This window comes from Urtica dioica, chromosome 1 (assembly GCF_054948205.1).
Source record: "Urtica dioica subsp. dioica isolate 48M chromosome 1, U.dioica_male_clone48M_v1_H2, whole genome shotgun sequence".
In the NCBI taxonomy this organism is placed as follows: Eukaryota; Viridiplantae; Streptophyta; class Magnoliopsida; order Rosales; family Urticaceae; genus Urtica; species Urtica dioica.
This window is the reverse complement of record NC_142756.1, coordinates 7,267,372-7,284,262: the sequence shown is the minus strand read 5'-3', so window position 1 is coordinate 7,284,262 and position 16,891 is coordinate 7,267,372. Positions and strand designations below refer to the sequence as shown.

Sequence of the window (16,891 nt, the reverse complement as noted above, 5' to 3'; positions counted from 1 at the left end):
CGTGGCGGCCCGTGAGCGTGCCAGGTGGCCGGGCAACGTCATCGACCGGTGCTGGAGGCGGGACCCGGGGTGGCAGCGGGACCGTGTCAGGCTGGCGGCGTGCTCGGTGGGGTTCGCGGGGAAGATGGCGGCGGGAAATGCGGGGCCCGGGACGGTGCGGTACGTGGTGACGGACTCCGGCGACGACTCACCGGAGCGGCCGAGGCCGGGGACGCTCCGGTACGGAGCCACGGTGTTGAAAGGGAAAGTTTGGATCACTTTCCGGCAGGACATGACTGTAGTCCTACAGAGGCCGCTGCTCGTCAGTAGCTTCACCGCCATTGACGGCAGAGGGGTTAGCGTTCACATCGCCGGCAATGCGTGTCTCACAGTTCTCCAAGTAAGAATATATTTATACCGTTCTGATCAGATATTAACAACTTATGAAAACACTTCTGGATTATCAGTTAGTTTTGTTCTTTTTAACGTAATACATCTCATGCAAAGATTCATTTTTAGTATATATAGGTCTTCTATACTACAAAGGAATGACTATAAAATTGATTGATCACTTTCAAAAAATAAAATGACAGTATTAACAAAATTTTGAAACATGATATTTAATTATTTCACTAATTTAAACAAATTTTAGCTATTTTACAGATTCAATTGGGTATTCAGCTATAACAACTTATATTACTGTTAAAAACATAAAATTAATGTATTTGCAAGGGGCACATATATAATTGGAAATTTTAAAGTAGTATTCTACAGTTAAAATATAAATTCCATCAATTCAGGATAATATATGATCATGGCAGCTTTTAACAACGCACTTTTATATTAAGTATTTTATTACTTAAATTTTTTTTTAGTTTTTTTTGCTGAGAACATTATATTTTAATTTAATTACAGGCAAGCAACGTTATAATCCATGGGCTCAACATTCACCACTGCAAAGCCCAGGGACCAAGCACAGTTATGGGCCCACACGGAAAAGTGGTGTCATTGGGCCGTGTCGACGGCGATGCCATACGACTGGTCAGCGCCTCTAAGGTGTGGATTGACCATAATACCCTCTACCAGTGCCAGGACGGACTTTTGGACGTCACTCGGGGCTCCACTGACGTCACCGTATCAAACAACTGGTTCAGAAATCAGGACAAGGTGATGCTTCTCGGCCATGACGATGGCTATGTGCGTGACAAGAACATGAGAGTCACCGTTATTTACAACCATTTTGGTCCTAACTGTAACCAGAGAATGCCTAGGTAATTTATTGTTTTTAACAGCTTTAATTTATCTCGAACTATTTCGCAATTAACTAATTTTTCGAAAATTCAATATATATAGACTACTCTAAACTTAGGGAGGCTAAATGAATTTCTTTTTTTTATTATTTATTTTAATATAAAATAATGATTAATTTGTAAATTTTCAGTGTAAAAATAAGAGAAAATAAATAAATTTGAGTAAGAAGCGTAATTTTTTTTAGGGAAGCTTAAGTTATGCTGGACATTAACTTCCTTTGTCCTTATATATATATATATATATATATATATATATATATATATATATATATATATATATATATATTAACAGATAAAAAAAATTATATATAGTTATAAATACATGACCATGGCTAATATTTTCTTTAATATGTTTTAAATGTTGAATTTTGTCTCTTAAAATTAATAATTTCATCCGAAAGACTATTTTGAAAAGAAAAGAAAAGATAAAAAAGTATCGAGGTTTAGTATTAATCATGTACATTTACCTATATTGTATATTTGTGACATGTTAAAACAATTGCTTCGGTCATTTATAACATCTCACCCTTTTTTTTTTTTGTGATGATAATATAATTATATAGGATTCGGCATGGATATGCACATGTAGCGAACAACATGTACAGTGGATGGGCTCAGTATGCCATCGGAGGAAGCATGACTCCCAGAGTCAAGAGCGAAGCCAATCTCTTCATTGCTCCTCAATCAGGCAATAAAGAGGTCACCATCATTTCCATTCCCTCCATATATTACTTGTCACAACCAAATTTCGAGATATGTACCCGTGATTCCAATTCCACGGAAAAATTTCCGTCATATGTATAGAAATGTCAACGTATTTTTGCCGCTTGAAAATAGTTCTCGCCGAAAAAATTTCGAATAATTATTAACTAAAAAATAAAAATTAATTGTTCACCCTAGCAATCTAACCATTCAAAACATTACATTGTCATAAAATAATCACAACTTCCTAACAAAATTTATGGTTTCTGACTACTTAACTATTTTTTAAGTCTTCATTTATACTAAAAAATAGGTGACGTCGAGGATGCACGGCGCCGGGAACAAGTTCTTCTCAGTGAGAGATATTTTCGAGAACGACGCTTCGTTTTTTCAGACAGGAAAAGGAGGAGCGACACCAAATTATAGTCGGCCACAGAGTTTCCGGGTCGCGGATGCCAAGTTTGTGAGGTCCATGACAAGATCCGCAGGTGCTCTACGCTGCTCTAAGAAAAGGAGGTCAAGGTGTTGAGTCAGGAGGATGTAAAATGTCATTATATGTATAGATACAGTAATATATAGTTCTCTTGGAAAATAGAAATGTCTAACTTTGCTTTCTATATTATTAACGTGTTCAATAAGACTAGTAACTTAGTTTTCGAAAAAAAAATTAAATAAGACTAGTAAGTTTGTATTCATGAGTATTATATCTCATGTCATGTATGCCAACAAATATTTAATTACACATATGTGTGTTGGTTTTACTGTGTAGCGTACTGAGTTTCTAAATAGTATGATATATTTTGTTGTATTAATACGTTTCACTTTGTGGGAGAAAATTCAAAAATAAAAATAAAAAAAGTAATTTTTTTTATGTTGCGTATGAATATACAAGTATAACACAACACCACAAATGAAGGAAATCTTAAGAATTTTTTTGGAAGAAATTATATTAAATAGCTGAATAACAATTATAAACTAAAATTATACTCAATTAAAATATTAAAGATATAGTTCAACAAAGTTCAACTCATGCATATATATATATATATATATATATATATATATATATATATATATATATCTTAAGATTTTTTTTGGAAGAAATTATATTAAATAGCTGAATAACAATTATCAACTAAAATTATACTCAATTAAAATATTAAAGATATAGTTCAACAAAGTTCAACTCATGCATATATATATATATGACACATACGTCTTATTTTCATTTGAGCTATTTTCCTTTTAACTATTAGACAATTAAGTTAAAATAACATCATATTCCTAACTTTCTCCTTTTACAATTTTTTTAATTTCTTTTTTATATTTGTTTTCTTAATAATTTTTATTGTAGTGCATTTAATTAGTATATATTTATTTTGATTTACAAAAATAAAACATTAGTCCATAAGTAAAATATATGTATTAATAGGAGATTTTTATTATATTTCCATGTTTTTAATTCCATTGATTTAAAAAACAAATGCTATTTAGTTCCAGTTCAGCGTTTTTATGTGTTCTTATGATACACCCATATACGATGAAAAATGATATGGGACAACAAAATCACATTTTTTTTAATAAATATATATTGAAAATCATATAAAAGTCTGAAAACTATGTTTTTTTTTTCGTAGCAAATCGAAACGATTTGAGTGACACTTTTTTTAGTTCAATATAATTTTACGTGTGATAAATTTAAGTGATGGCTTATAAAATGAGAGAGATGATTTTACATCAACAAACTATTTTCTTGTAATAGGAAACCCGCGTTTGCAAACTATTTAGTGGCTGTGAAAACTATTTAGTGGCTGTTTCACAGCCTAATAAAAAAGGAAACAAAACCTAAACATAGATATCACAAAAAAAAAACAAACACATATATGTTCCCTTTATATAATCCTTTTTCCAAAAATAAAAAAATAAACACTTTCATAAAAAAAAATGACTACACACGTCTCCCTCTCAAAGCTCTCTCTCCTGCTCATCGTAATATCAACCACCCTCCTCCTCCTCTCTTCCCGCCACGTGGCGGCCCGTGGGCGTGCCAGGTGGCCGGGCAACGTCATCGACCAGTGCTGGAGGCGGGACCCGGGGTGGCGGCGGGACCGTGCCAGGCTGGCGGCGTGCTCAGTGGGGTTCGCGGGGAAGATGGCGGCGGGAAATGCGGGGCCCGGGACGGTGCGGTACGTGGTGACAGAGTCCGGCGACAACTCGCCGGAGCGGCCGAGGCCGGGGACGCTCCGGTATGGAGCCACGGTGTTGAAAGGGAAAGTTTGGATCACTTTCCGGCAGGACATGACTATAGTCCTACAGAGGCCGCTGCTCGTCAGCAGCTTCACCGCCATTGACGGCAGAGGGGTTAGCGTTCACATCGCCGGCAATGCGTGTCTCACAGTTCTCCAAGTAAGAATATATTTATACCGTTCTGATCAATAAGTATTAAAATAATTATTAGTAGCTACTTATGAAAACACTTCTGGATTATTAGTTAGTTTTGTTCTTTTTAACGTAATATATCTCATGCAAAGATTCATTTTTTAGTATACGTCTTCTATACTACAAAGGAATGACTATAAAATTGATTGATCACTTTCAAAAAATAAAATCACAGTATTAAAAAAATATTGAAACATGATATTTAATTATTTCACTAATTTAAACAAATTGGGGCTATTTTACAAATTCAATTGGGTATTCAGCTATAACAACTTATATTACTGTTCAAAACATAAAAGTAATGTATTTTGCAAGGGGCACATAATTGGAAATTTTAAAGTAGTACTCTACAGTTAAAATATAAATTCCATCAATTCAGGATAATATATGATCATGGCAGCTTTTAAAAAAGGAATTTTATATTAAGTATTTTATTACTTTAATTTTTTTTTTGTTGCTCGGAACATTATATTTTAATTTATTTACAGGCGAGCAACGTTATAATCCATGGGCTCAACATTCACCACTGCAAAGCCCAGGGACCAAGCACAGTTATGGGCCCACACGGAAAAGTGGAGTCATTGGGCCGTGTGGACGGCGATGCCATCAGGCTGGTCAGCGCCTCTAAGGTATGGATTGACCATAATACCCTTTACCAATGCCAGGACGGGCTTTTGGACGTCACTCGGGGCTCCACTGACGTCACCGTATCAAACAACTGGTTCAGAAATCAGGACAAGGTGATGCTTCTCGGCCACGATGATGGCTATGTGCGTGACAAGAACATGAGAGTCACCGTTATTTACAACCATTTTGGTCCTAACTGTAACCAGAGAATGCCTAGGTAATGTATTGTTTTTAACAATACTTTTATTTATCTCAACCTATTTCGCAATTAACTAATTTTTCGAAAATTCATTATATATAGACTACTCTAAACTTAGGGAGGCTAAATGATTTTTTTAATATAAAATAATGATTAATTTGTAAATTTTCAGTGTAAAAATAAGAGAAAATAAATAAATTTGTGTAAAAAGCATAATTTTTTTTAGGAGAAGCTTAAGTTATGTTGGACATTAACTTCCTCCGTCTTTGTATATATATATAAAGAAATGACCATGGCTAATATTTTCTTTAATATGTTTTAACTAAAATGTTGATTTTTTTCCTTTTAAAATTAATAATTTCGTCCGAAAGACTATTTTGTAAAGAAAAGAAAAAGTAAAAAGTATCGAGGTTTAGTGTTAATCATGTACATTTACCTATATTGTATATTTGTGACATATTAAAACAATTGCTTCGGTCATTTATAACATCTCACCCTTTTTTTTTTTTGTGATGATAATATAATTATATAGGATTCGGCATGGATATGCACATGTAGCGAACAACATGTACAGTGGATGGGCTCAGTATGCCATCGGAGGAAGCATGACTCCCAGAGTCAAGAGCGAAGCCAATCTCTTCATTGCTCCTCAATCAGGCAATAAAGAGGTCACCATCATTTCCATTCCCTCCATATATTACTTGTCACAACCAAATTTCGAGATATGTACCCGTGATTCCAATTCCACGGAAAAATTTCCGTCATATGTATCGAAATGTCAACGTATTTTTTCCGCTTGAAAAATCGTTCTTGCTGACAAAAAATTCGGATAATTATTCACTCTAGCAATCTAATTATTCAAAACTTAACATTTTCGTAAAATAATCGCGACTTCTTGACAAAATTTATAGTTTTTAACTACTTAACAATATCCTAAAAAAATAGGTGACATCGAGGATGCATGATGCCGGGAACAAGTTCTTCTCAGTGAGAGATGTTTTCGAAAACGGCGCTTCGTTTTTTCATACAGGAAAAGGAGGAGCGACACCAAATTATAGTCGGCCACAGAGTTTCCGGGTCACGGATGCCAAGTTTGTTAGGTCCATGACAAGATCCGCAGGTGCTCTACGCTGCTCTAAGAAGACGAGGTCAAGGTGTTGAGTCAAGAGGATGTAAAATGTCATTATATGTATAGATACAGTAATATATAGTTCTCTTGGAAAATCGAAATGTCTAGCTTTGATTTCTATATTATTAACGTGTTCAATAAGATTCTAGTAAGTTTTAGATTTCGAAAAAAAAATTAGATAAGACTAGTAAGTTTGTATTCATGAGTATTATATCTCATGTATGTATGCCAACAAATATTTAATTACACATATGTGTGTGGGTTTTACTGTGTAGCGCAAAAAAACCGTAAAAACCATAAACCGGACAGGACCGGATATTTTTAGATCGCCGGTCCGGTTTAAAACGGTTTTATGTTTTCCCGGTCCGATCCGGTCCGGTTTACTCAATGCAAACGGTCCGGTCCGGTTTTTTTTTAAAAAAAAAAACCGTTAAACCGGACCGGACCGATTTATTTATAAAAAAAATAAAAAATAAATAAATTAATGTCCAATTAGCCAAATTAGACATTTGTGCATGTATTTAACTCCCATATATGACTATATGTTTGTGTTTTGGTGGAAAATTAATGTTTTTTATTTTTTATTTATTTTGTAAAACGGTTCAAAACGGTCCAACGGTCCAAAACGGTCCAGTACGGTCCGGTCTAAACGGTTCAAAACGGTCCAAACGGTTCAAAACGGTCCGGTCCGGTCTAGATGATTTAAAACGGTCCGGTTTTTACAGTTTTTTGGTCCGCACTACTACAAATACAGTTTTTCGGTGCGGATGACTTTTGGGTGCGACTTTTCGCACCTAAAAGTCGCACCAAAAAAGACTTTCGGGTGCGAAAAGTCGCATCCAAAAGACATTGACGCAGCTAAAAAATTTCGCTGATTTTTTTAAATTTTGGTGCGAAAAGTCGCACCCAAAAGTTCATTAATATCGTTGGGTGTGACAAAGTCGCACCTAAAAATCAAGGTTAAAAGTCGCACCCAAAAGTCCAAATGTTTTAAGCGGTCTTTTTCCCCCCTTTTTATAAATTTTGAATAGTCAAATCATTGGGTGCGACTTTTCGTACCCAAAGGTTGCGATTTTTCGCACCTATTGGACCTTTTGGGTGCGAAAAGTCGCACCCAAAAGTCAAAAATTTGAGATCATTGGGTGCGACTTTTCGCACCCAAAAGTACTGACACAGGTCTTTGGGTGCGACTTTGTCGCACCCAAAAGTGTCATCGGGTGCGACAAAGTCGCACCCAAATTCAAAGTTTTATATAAATCAAATTTATGCTCGGTTTTCATTCTATCTGAGCCAAAACATTTCATTTCGCCTCTCTCTCTCCGATTTCTCTCCTACAAATTCTCCGACCACCACCACACTCCGAGCTCCGTCGCCGCTACCACTCCGAGCTCCGTCGCCGCTACCACTCCGAGCTCCGTCGTCGTGATCTCTCTCCGGCTAGGTAATCCCTCCCTCTCACTCTTAGATTCTCGTCCTCACTTTGTCTCTCCCCCTTCTCTCTAACACACACTCTCTCTCTCTCAGCCTACGACCAGCCCCTCCGACCAACCCCTCCGCTGCAGCCCCTCCGACCAACCCCTCCGCTGCAGTCCCGAGCCTCCGACCAGCCCCTCCGCCCCCAATTTTTATTCTGGATTCTAGGGTTTGATTTGGGGTTTTTTTCATGATTGTTGGTGATTTGGAGTGTTCTCAGATTGAAATTATGCTCAAAATTGTGTTTACAATAGATCGTTGGTTTTGATTTTTGGGTTTGACCGTGTGTGTGGGGTGAGTGTGTGTGTATATGTGTGTGTGAGACTTTCGGGTTTGTTCTTATCTGCGGCGATGAGCGGCGACGGAGATAAGAACAAACCCGAAAGTCGCCATTTTTTTATTTTTGGTGACTTTTTAGGTGCGACTTTAGGTGTGGAAAGTCGCACCTAAATGTCGCACCCGAAAGTCAAGACTTTTGGGTGCGACTTTTCGCACCTAAGACTTTTAGGTGCGGACTTTTGGGTGCGGAAAAGTCGCACCCAAAGTCGCACCTAAAGATATCTTTAGGTGCGAAAATTGACTTTTGGGTGCGAAAAAAGTCGCACCCAAAGGTCTTTTTTGTACTAGTGCCGGTTCGGTTTGGGTTTTTTTGAACCGTTTTGAACAGTCCGGTCCGGTTTTTTGGCCGGTTTTGGACCGGACCGGACCGTGCACAGGCCTAGTTTCTAATTAGTATGATATATTTTGTTGTATTAATACGTTTCACTTTGTGGGAGAAAATACAACACAACACCACAAATGAAGGAAATCTTAAGAATTTTTTGGGAAGAAATTATAAATAGCTGAATAACAAACGTCAATTAAAATTATACTCAATTCAAATATTAAGGATATAGTTCAACTCGTGCATATATGTGACACATACGTCTTATTTCAATTTGAGCTATTTTTTTAATTATTAAACAATTAAGTTAGACTAACATCATATTCCTATCTTTCTCCTTTTACAATTTTTTTAATTTCTTTTTTATATTTGTTTTCTTAATAATTTTCATTGTACGTATACGGTAGTGCATTTAATTAGTATATATTTATTTTCATTTACAAAAATAAAACATTAAAAATATATGTATTAATAGGAGATTTTTTATAATATTTCCATGTTTTTAATTCCATTAATTTAGAAAACAAATGCTATTTAGTTCCAGCAGCTTCCATAAAAAAATATACATATCATTTTTTTTTAACACTTACAAAGTTATTACTTGAATGTTTTTATGTGTTCTTATAAGATACACCGATATACGATGAAAAATGATAATAGGACAACAAAATCACATTTTTTTTACAAAAAACATATTGAAAATCATATAAAAGTCTGAAAACGATTTTTTTTTTTAATAAAAAAAATAGTAAATCGAAACGATATGAATGTCACTTTTTAGCTCAATATAATTTTAAGTGTGATCTATTTAAGTGATGGCTTAAAAAATGAGAGAGGTGAACTCCTCGGAGGATAAAATTGAAGTTGATTATAAGTATGTTTAGTTTTCATATGATAGATATATGGGAAAATGACACAAATATATCATGTGTTTTAGTGAAATATCGAGTTTAACCTTTGGTTTTCAAAAATGTCGAGTTCATACCTTATGTTTAACTAAAATGATGAAATTATACCATCTGTTTAACTAAAATGACGTAATTAATACCCTGAAATAGACAACAGCACCACAAATCTTCTTTTTATTGAATTTTCATTGACTATAATATTTATATATAAACACCAATTATCTTTATTCATTCACGTCATATATGTAATTTATTTAAAAACTAAAAAATAAACAACAGTCTCTTAGTCGTGAAAAACACAAAAAGATGCAAATGGGTAAAAATCGACAATTGGTAGTCATCAAAATCACAAATTCGAACATATAATCAAGGATTTAAAGTTGCAATTCGAACACGGAATGAAATAATCTATTGGGAGATATGAATTTTATTATTTAATTTCAATTTAAGGCTAATTTTATTTCAAAATTGGGAATTTGAAAATTAGGGTACTGGTTTCGATTTGATTCGGTTTTTCTTATATAAAAGTTAATATCAATTAAAGAGAGATTTGTGATATTGTTATCCATTTTAGGATATAATTGCGTCATTTTAGTTAAACAGATGGTATAATTTCGTCATTTTAGTTAAACAGAAGGTATGAACTCGACATTTTTGAAAACCAAAAGTTAAACTCGACATTTCACTAAAACACAGGGTATATATACATCTCTTTTTCATTTCCATTCAAGAGTTCTTATGTGTTTCCGGTTTCATGCCCCTTTGCTTTTTTATATCTTTGTTTTTTTCCTACTTTCGTTTCACTAAAATACAGGGTATATATGTGTTATTTTTCCTATATATATTACTTCTTAATTTTGAAATGTTTTTTTTATTTTTTTATTTTTTTATTTTTTTATTTTTTTTTGGGAAAGCCAAATCAAAGAGAAGCAAAAATCAAGAATCAGTGCAGCTTCTCCTCCGAGGCAAGAGAAGCAAAAGCGAACTCTGTGGTCTCAAGTCTCAACTGGTTCGTCATCTCTTTCTGATTTAAAAAAAAAAAAAAAAATGGTTCGTCATGGTCATTAATTCCGTATAATACCCAATCCCATTTGTGGGTGCGATGATTCTTCCGGTAGTGAAGTTAGGCACGCTTGCCCTGAAAACCATTTGCAAACCCATCGCCAATCGCCTCAAGAAAGAGGCTGGCTTACACCCTAAGTTCAGAACGTTCATCATCAGAATCGCTCAGGTTCTTTATTCTTCTTCTTCTTCTTCTTCTTCTTCAACTCTGATTTTTTATTTTCTTTTTCTTTTTTCCATGGGTTTGAGTTTTCAGACTGTTGCGTTGTGTAACTTTAGGCATTGAATGATCTGATTGACTCAATTCTCAGGCAAACCACCGATTCCAAACGCAAGTGCAAAGACGGATATACAGTCACGCCACGGATGTCGCGATTCGCCCTCTGAACGAGGAGAGAGCTGTCCAGGCAGCCGCGGATCTTCTCGGCGAATTCTTTGTGTTCACGGTAACCTTTTCGATTGCGATTTCGACGATCGGCGCTACATTTCGATGCCATTGCTTTTCTGTGTTTGTTGTGCGTTTACGAGGCGGCATTGTGTTCTTAGGTTGCAGGAGCGGCGGTTATTTTCGAGGTCCAGAGAAGCTCGAGATCCGAAGCAAGAAAAGAGGAGCTCCGATTACAGGAATTGCAGGTTCTCAGATCATAGGAAATTAAATTGAAGACAAACTTGTGCTATTATCTTCTGAGAATCCATTTTGCTGTTTGGAATGAAGTTTTGCTCTGATTTTACATGTCATAAACCTGATCAACCTTGAGCCGAGTGCTCAAAATGCAGATATTTGATTTGTGCTTTGAACCTCTCTTTTGTTGTATCTATCATCATCAGGCAATGAAGCAAAGAGACGAAGATTTGGCGAGGGAGATCGAACTTATAAGGAAAAAAATCGAAGAGATCGAACAACTCGCAAGAGGACGAGGACTTTCGGGTTTAATCAATTTCAGACAAGCTCGTGTGTCTGAAGAAGGAGAAGCAAAATCAACTCAATAACTAATACTCTGGTGATGATCTTTTCTGTGGCTATATTTACTTATTTATATCTTGAATTTTTAAAATCTATTGCGCAGTTTGCTGCTGACAAAATCAGCTTGAGACTTCCTGTTGCCATCAGAACATAAAGAGAATGGTTATATTTTTCTCTTGTAAATATTCATTGAGAAGTTTGCTGAGTCCATATACAAAACTAATTTTTTCTTTTTTGGAGCGCTTTTTGATCGGTTACCTACCAACTCCCGGTAACAAAAGTTGCATGAATTCCCTTAAACTTCTTCGACGGTGACTATAAGATAAGAGGGTTCTCTTTCTGGGAGGATCAGTCTGTCTTACTCTAAGCTTTCAAGATAAGCGAGGTCTTTAAGCTGTTTTAGGTGCAAAAATATGAAATGACATTTTGTCTAACTCTTTGGGTTGCGTTGGGCTGAAAATCATGTCTCCGATCAAAGCCCCGACCAAAAAAAAAAAAAAAAAAAACCATGTCTCCAATCCTTTGGGGTCCGGGACGGACATAAAAGGGCCCAAATTGAAACCTCTGAAAACTAAAAAAAAAAAAAAAAAAAAAGTATTTTAATTAAAACAATTGCACTTTATATATACAAAAAAAAAATCATTATATCTAACTAAATAATTGTACTATTATTATTTAAAAAAAAAAAAAAAGGTGTGGTGTATAAATGTGATTTTACATTAACAAACTATTTTCTCGTAATAGGAAACCCGCGTTTTCTAAGTAAATTTTACAGTTTATTTTCTCGAAGCCTAATATCCGTGGGGCCTAGTTTTGGCCTTTCCATAGGCCCGACCCGAGCCTTTCTAGAGTTGGGTCCGGCCAGACTTAGTGGCACGCAGGCGGTCCGACCGTTTCGACACAAGAAGCATGTTCTAAGTTGAACACAAGCAACAATAAGTGAGCAAAAGGAGTGTAAGTTCGACTTCATTCGATTTTCATGCAAGAAAGAGCTACGCATCATATAATTAATTCATAAATATGTTTAATATAGCGAACTTTATAAACTAGACAACACCGATTATATGTTCACGTCATGAATAATCACAAAATTTATAGACAAGCACCTCATTAATTTTTTTGGCCATTTAAAAAAGTCAATGCATAAATATCAACAAATGTGAATATAAGAGTTTTAAATCACAAACATTAAAACTGGTGATTTTTTTTTTCCGGGATATTTAGTCTAAAATAAATTGGGAAAATTTAGTCTAAACACATCCGGATACTATTTAATTTCATTTAGTCAAAATTATTGGGTTTTGTGATAGATATTTAAAGAGATATATATATATATATATATATATATATATATATATATATATATTTATTTATAACTTTATGAAGATATCTTAAGATCAAATTGATATATGAGTAAGTGACACTTTTATGGACATATTTACATTAATTTTTTTGTACATATAAAAAAAAAAAGTAGATATGGATATGGTAAAAAATTTTAAAACCATATCATCGTAAGTATATAACAATTAGAGGATAGTTATAAATTATAAGGTATATAACCATTTTAAGTTTTGACATTACAAACTAGCCATAGTTTTTATAGTTTTAAATGAATAGCCAATGAGCCCATTTAACGAATATAAATTGTCTAAGTTACCCACTAATTTTTTTGACTAAATGACTGAAACTGAATAAAATAAAGAATGAAAACGTTGCTATTTTAAATAATTTTTTTTTTATTGGGTTCAGTGACTATCTAACCATATGAAATGTTAGAATTTTGAAATAGTCAACGTTTCGTCAATTTTTTTGTAAATAGTCATATAAAAATAACAAAAAATGCAGAGTAAATTTTTAGAAAATATGGTTATTTACGAAATATTTCCAACAGTTTTTGGCTATTTACAAAAAATTTACAAAACGTTGGCTAAAACGCAAACACTTATGTTTATGTGGCTTATATCGCTAATTTTTTTTTTTTTATTTGATGAATAATGAACATTTAGTTGATTAAGATAATTGAGGCATTAAGTATCTTTTTTTAAGACAACTTTGCTGCAGGGAGAGTTGAACCCACGACCTCCACACAGGAGGTAGTGTGTAATTATCACTCAGCTATCTCAGGTATCACAAGCATTAGCTGAACAACTAATTAGAAAAGCGAACCTTTTGCTCATTTTTTTATGTCATATGTTTGAAACAAAGCTGTCTCGTTTATTTAAAAAAAAAAATCAAAATTAATATTCAAAAGATTAACTTTGTTCAATTTGTAGTTTTTTATGGCAAAATTAAAAATTCACTTTATATAAAATTACGTTAAAAAAACACTTTTATTTGTAAACAAACAATACCACTATTACACTCATTAATTTTGTTATAAAACGAAAAAAATAACTTTGTTTGTATAAAAAAAACTGATATTGCTTAAAGATGACTATTTGTAAGACAAATAAAATAATAAACAAACATTTTCGTTTAAAAACTCTCGTGCTTATTGTTATTTTTAAAAAATAAGCAACTTTTAAATCTTAAATTTTGGAAATAAATATGGCTAATTGTTCGCAAACAAACTAAAAAACTATTAAAAACAAATCCATTTATAAACGATTTTGATTTTTTTTTTAATTAACATATGGCAATTTTTTTCAATTATGTTGTTTTAGGATTACTTAGTAACAATTTCTTAAAAGAAAAAGTTATCGTATGATTCATTGTTGGGAAATGGCCACATCTACTACTCAATTCAATGATTTGGACCAAAATATAGAGTTTCTTGTTTTGGACACTTTTAGTAGTTGCTTAAGTGAGCAAGTACATATTTGCCCTTCTTCTTCATTCTTCACGTTATCTTCTTCTTCTTCTTCTCTCCTCACCCGCGCGACATTGGAGAGCAAACAGAGCAAGGAAAAAAAATTCCAGACCACATCATCCAAGCTCTCTTCCCGGTCGGCCACCCAAAATCATCACCGCCATCTTGCCTCGCCTTCCTTCTTCCTTTCCTATTCCCGCGCGCCACTACCGAGTCTCCTCCATCGCACGACTCACAGCCACCGATCCTCCACCGTGCGCGCGCCGGCCGAGAGAAGGGAGAACGCCGCTGCCGCCGAGGCCCAGCTTGGACGCGCACCACGACCACTCCGATCATCTTCTCCTTGATTAGCTCTCTCGCGTGGATCGCTGCCAACGAACGAGCCCAGGTGCGCGACCACCGAGTCTCCTCGAGCGCTCGACCGCCGTGAAGTGTGCGCCGCCGCGAGCTAGGAGAAACGCCGGGAGGGAGAGAGAGCTTGTGGAGGAGGCCGGATTTCAGGAACATAGAGAGGTGAGGAGATTTCTTCAGATTGGAATCCATGTTGATTAGGGTTAGGTTTTGATTTGGGGGTTTTGGTTGTGAACGTGTTTTGATGATTTTAATTGAAGATTTGAATTGCTTTCGGTGATGATTCTTCTGGTTATGGGTTTGTTCTTGGTTTTGGACGAGTGTTGTTTTGGATTGGGTCTTGGCCGTGAGCTTGGTTTGCTCGTGTGTTTTTGGCCGTGAGCTAAGGTTGGCCGTGAGCTTGGTTTGCTTATTTTTGGCAGTGTTTTACGTTTTGGCCGTGTGGTTCTTTTGGGTGGGAATTCTGAAATGTGTTGTTGTTGTTGTTGTTTAGTGTCTTGTGATAGAAAATCTGAGCCTCGGGAATTCTGAAATTTGAGATTTGATATTTCGTTCGGGCTCGGGTTTCTGTTAGTTAATTCTGAGATTGAAATATGGTTTTTGTGACGAGTTAAGTAATTTAGAAATTGACTCGATGTTCATTTATGAATTTCACAGCTCAGTCGCAGATCAAGTCAAAGCGAGCGAAAATCGGCGGAAACTGAGCGCGTCGAAGCCGAATAGTAGTGAATTCAGAAAAAGATTTTAAAGCTCGATCTCACTCGTGAGTCGTTTATCGCTTTATAGCGTTAGACTCGAGTTTTAATTTTTGGATTTGAGATTGTATTCAGGGATTATTAATTATTTATTTAAGAATGTTCGAGAATTTAAATTTTGGTTAATTAAATCAGAATTCTCGGTTTGTATGATTTTTAGGATTATTCATTTAATTTATTTAAGACTCGTTAAATTCGCGAACCCCTGAACCGACTCGTAGTGAATCCCGATAACGAACCTTAAGCTCGTCAGCTTCTCCCGAATCATTGACTAATGAGATTTCAACAATTTGAACAACTATTGTCATTTATGTTTAGGAATTAAAGACGTAAAAAAGACATAAATTACTGAAATTGTAACATATAATTAGTCATTCATCCATTATTGAAATACACTCCAAGTTTCAAAAAGACATATAATTAGTCATTAAACTATAATAACTGAAATTAGTTCCAAAAACACATACAACTATAATAATTCATCCATTCCTCTCGGACAAATGAACTGGACTGTTGCATGTAGTCTGGTTGTGACCAACTTCTCCACATCGCGAACACTTCCTAAGAATAGGCTCTTCCCCTTGAGAATGTATCCGTCTCTTCTACCGACGGCACGTGATCTGTATGTCGGAGGCTTGTCTCTCATTTATACAACAAATATGTTCACTCTCATACCTGAATAAGAAAATTCAAAAATCAGAATAACTTTAGATTGGTATGTATAATTGTAATAAAAACTGTCATAAATTGTAGACTTATAAGTCTACAGTTAACAACAATTGTAGATATCGACGTCTAGAGTTGTAGTAACTGTAGACTTATAATATCTACAATGAGACTATTTGTATATATGTATATATACAATTACACCAATTGTAGATATACATGTCTACAATTCTTGTAATTGTAGACATATCGGTCTACACCTTCAGCTGTTGTAGACTAATACTACAACAGCTGAAGGTGTAGACCTATATGTCTACAATTACAAGAATTGTAGACATGTATATCTACAATTACAATAACGACGTATGACGTGGACAGTCTACAATTTCAGAGATTGTAGACATGTATATCTACAATTCAAGAACGCGAAAAAAACTCAAATGTCCAAAAACACGAAGAACAACACACAAACAAACTTAGCAACAAACAACACAGAGACGGCGGGTAATGGCACCAACAAACCCAGAACGACACATACCTGAACTAGATCTCCGGCCATGATTTTTTTGCCTCACCACCGGATCGCGGCCATGAACAACGTCGTGATTTAGAAACAAAGCCATGTGCTGAATCTCAACAAGGTTCATCCTCATGTGCTCACGCGCTCGAGCTCGTCGGTGGTGAGCGAGGACGACCAACATAAAAAGATAAGCTTTTTTTGTATGTCAAAATGAACGAGAGAGAAAAACAGAGGAGAGAGAGAGAGAGAGAGAGAGAGAGAGAGAGAGAGAGAGAGAGAGAGAGCTCTGAGAGGTGATAGCTTTTTTGGCTTTATGAGCAAGTTTTGGATT

The 16,891-nt window shown here is 35.1% G+C and overlaps 3 protein-coding genes across 3 annotated transcripts; all 3 read left to right on the top strand.

Moving 5' to 3' along the window:
* Window positions 1-40: 40 nt before the first annotated feature.
* LOC149406897 (putative pectate lyase 8) lies at window positions 41-2,520 on the top strand. The gene is made up of 4 exons (XM_089628300.1): window positions 41-379; window positions 895-1,250; window positions 1,853-1,988; window positions 2,305-2,520. Exons 1-4 carry the CDS (start codon window positions 125-127, stop codon window positions 2,518-2,520), a joined length of 963 nt encoding a protein of 320 aa, XP_089484426.1. The 5' UTR covers window positions 41-124.
* Window positions 2,521-4,058: 1,538 nt separating this feature from the next.
* Window positions 4,059-6,417, top strand: LOC149406896 (putative pectate lyase 2). The gene is made up of 4 exons (XM_089617919.1): window positions 4,059-4,397; window positions 4,919-5,274; window positions 5,789-5,924; window positions 6,202-6,417. Exons 1-4 carry the CDS (start codon window positions 4,143-4,145, stop codon window positions 6,415-6,417), a joined length of 963 nt encoding a protein of 320 aa, XP_089474045.1. The 5' UTR covers window positions 4,059-4,142.
* A 4,114-nt stretch (window positions 6,418-10,531) lies between these two features.
* Window positions 10,532-11,664, top strand: LOC149406895 (uncharacterized). Its single transcript, XM_089625634.1, has 4 exons — window positions 10,532-10,661; window positions 10,804-10,938; window positions 11,039-11,125; window positions 11,321-11,664. Exons 1-4 carry the CDS (start codon window positions 10,533-10,535, stop codon window positions 11,480-11,482), a joined length of 513 nt encoding a protein of 170 aa, XP_089481760.1. The 5' UTR covers window position 10,532; the 3' UTR covers window positions 11,483-11,664.
* The last annotated feature ends 5,227 nt before the right edge of the window (window positions 11,665-16,891 follow it).

Bases quoted from the DNA above. Each gene is read 5' to 3' on its own strand.
- LOC149406896 (XM_089617919.1), top strand. From the start codon at position 4,143: ATGGCGGCGGGAAATGCGGGGCCCGGGACGGTGCGGTACGTGGTGACA. The intron at 4,398-4,918 runs GTAAGAATATAT...ATTTATTTACAG, and splicing joins CGTGTCTCACAGTTCTCCAA to GCGAGCAACGTTATAATCCA. The intron at 5,925-6,201 runs GTCACCATCATT...CTAAAAAAATAG, and splicing joins CTCAATCAGGCAATAAAGAG to GTGACATCGAGGATGCATGA.
- LOC149406897 (XM_089628300.1), top strand. From the start codon at position 125: ATGGCGGCGGGAAATGCGGGGCCCGGGACGGTGCGGTACGTGGTGACG. The intron at 1,251-1,852 runs GTAATTTATTGT...ATAATTATATAG, and splicing joins TGTAACCAGAGAATGCCTAG to GATTCGGCATGGATATGCAC. The intron at 1,989-2,304 runs GTCACCATCATT...ACTAAAAAATAG, and splicing joins CTCAATCAGGCAATAAAGAG to GTGACGTCGAGGATGCACGG.
- LOC149406895 (XM_089625634.1), top strand. From the start codon at position 10,533: ATGATTCTTCCGGTAGTGAAGTTAGGCACGCTTGCCCTGAAAACCATT. The intron at 10,939-11,038 runs GTAACCTTTTCG...TTGTGTTCTTAG, and splicing joins GCGAATTCTTTGTGTTCACG to GTTGCAGGAGCGGCGGTTAT. The intron at 11,126-11,320 runs GTTCTCAGATCA...TATCATCATCAG, and splicing joins TCCGATTACAGGAATTGCAG to GCAATGAAGCAAAGAGACGA.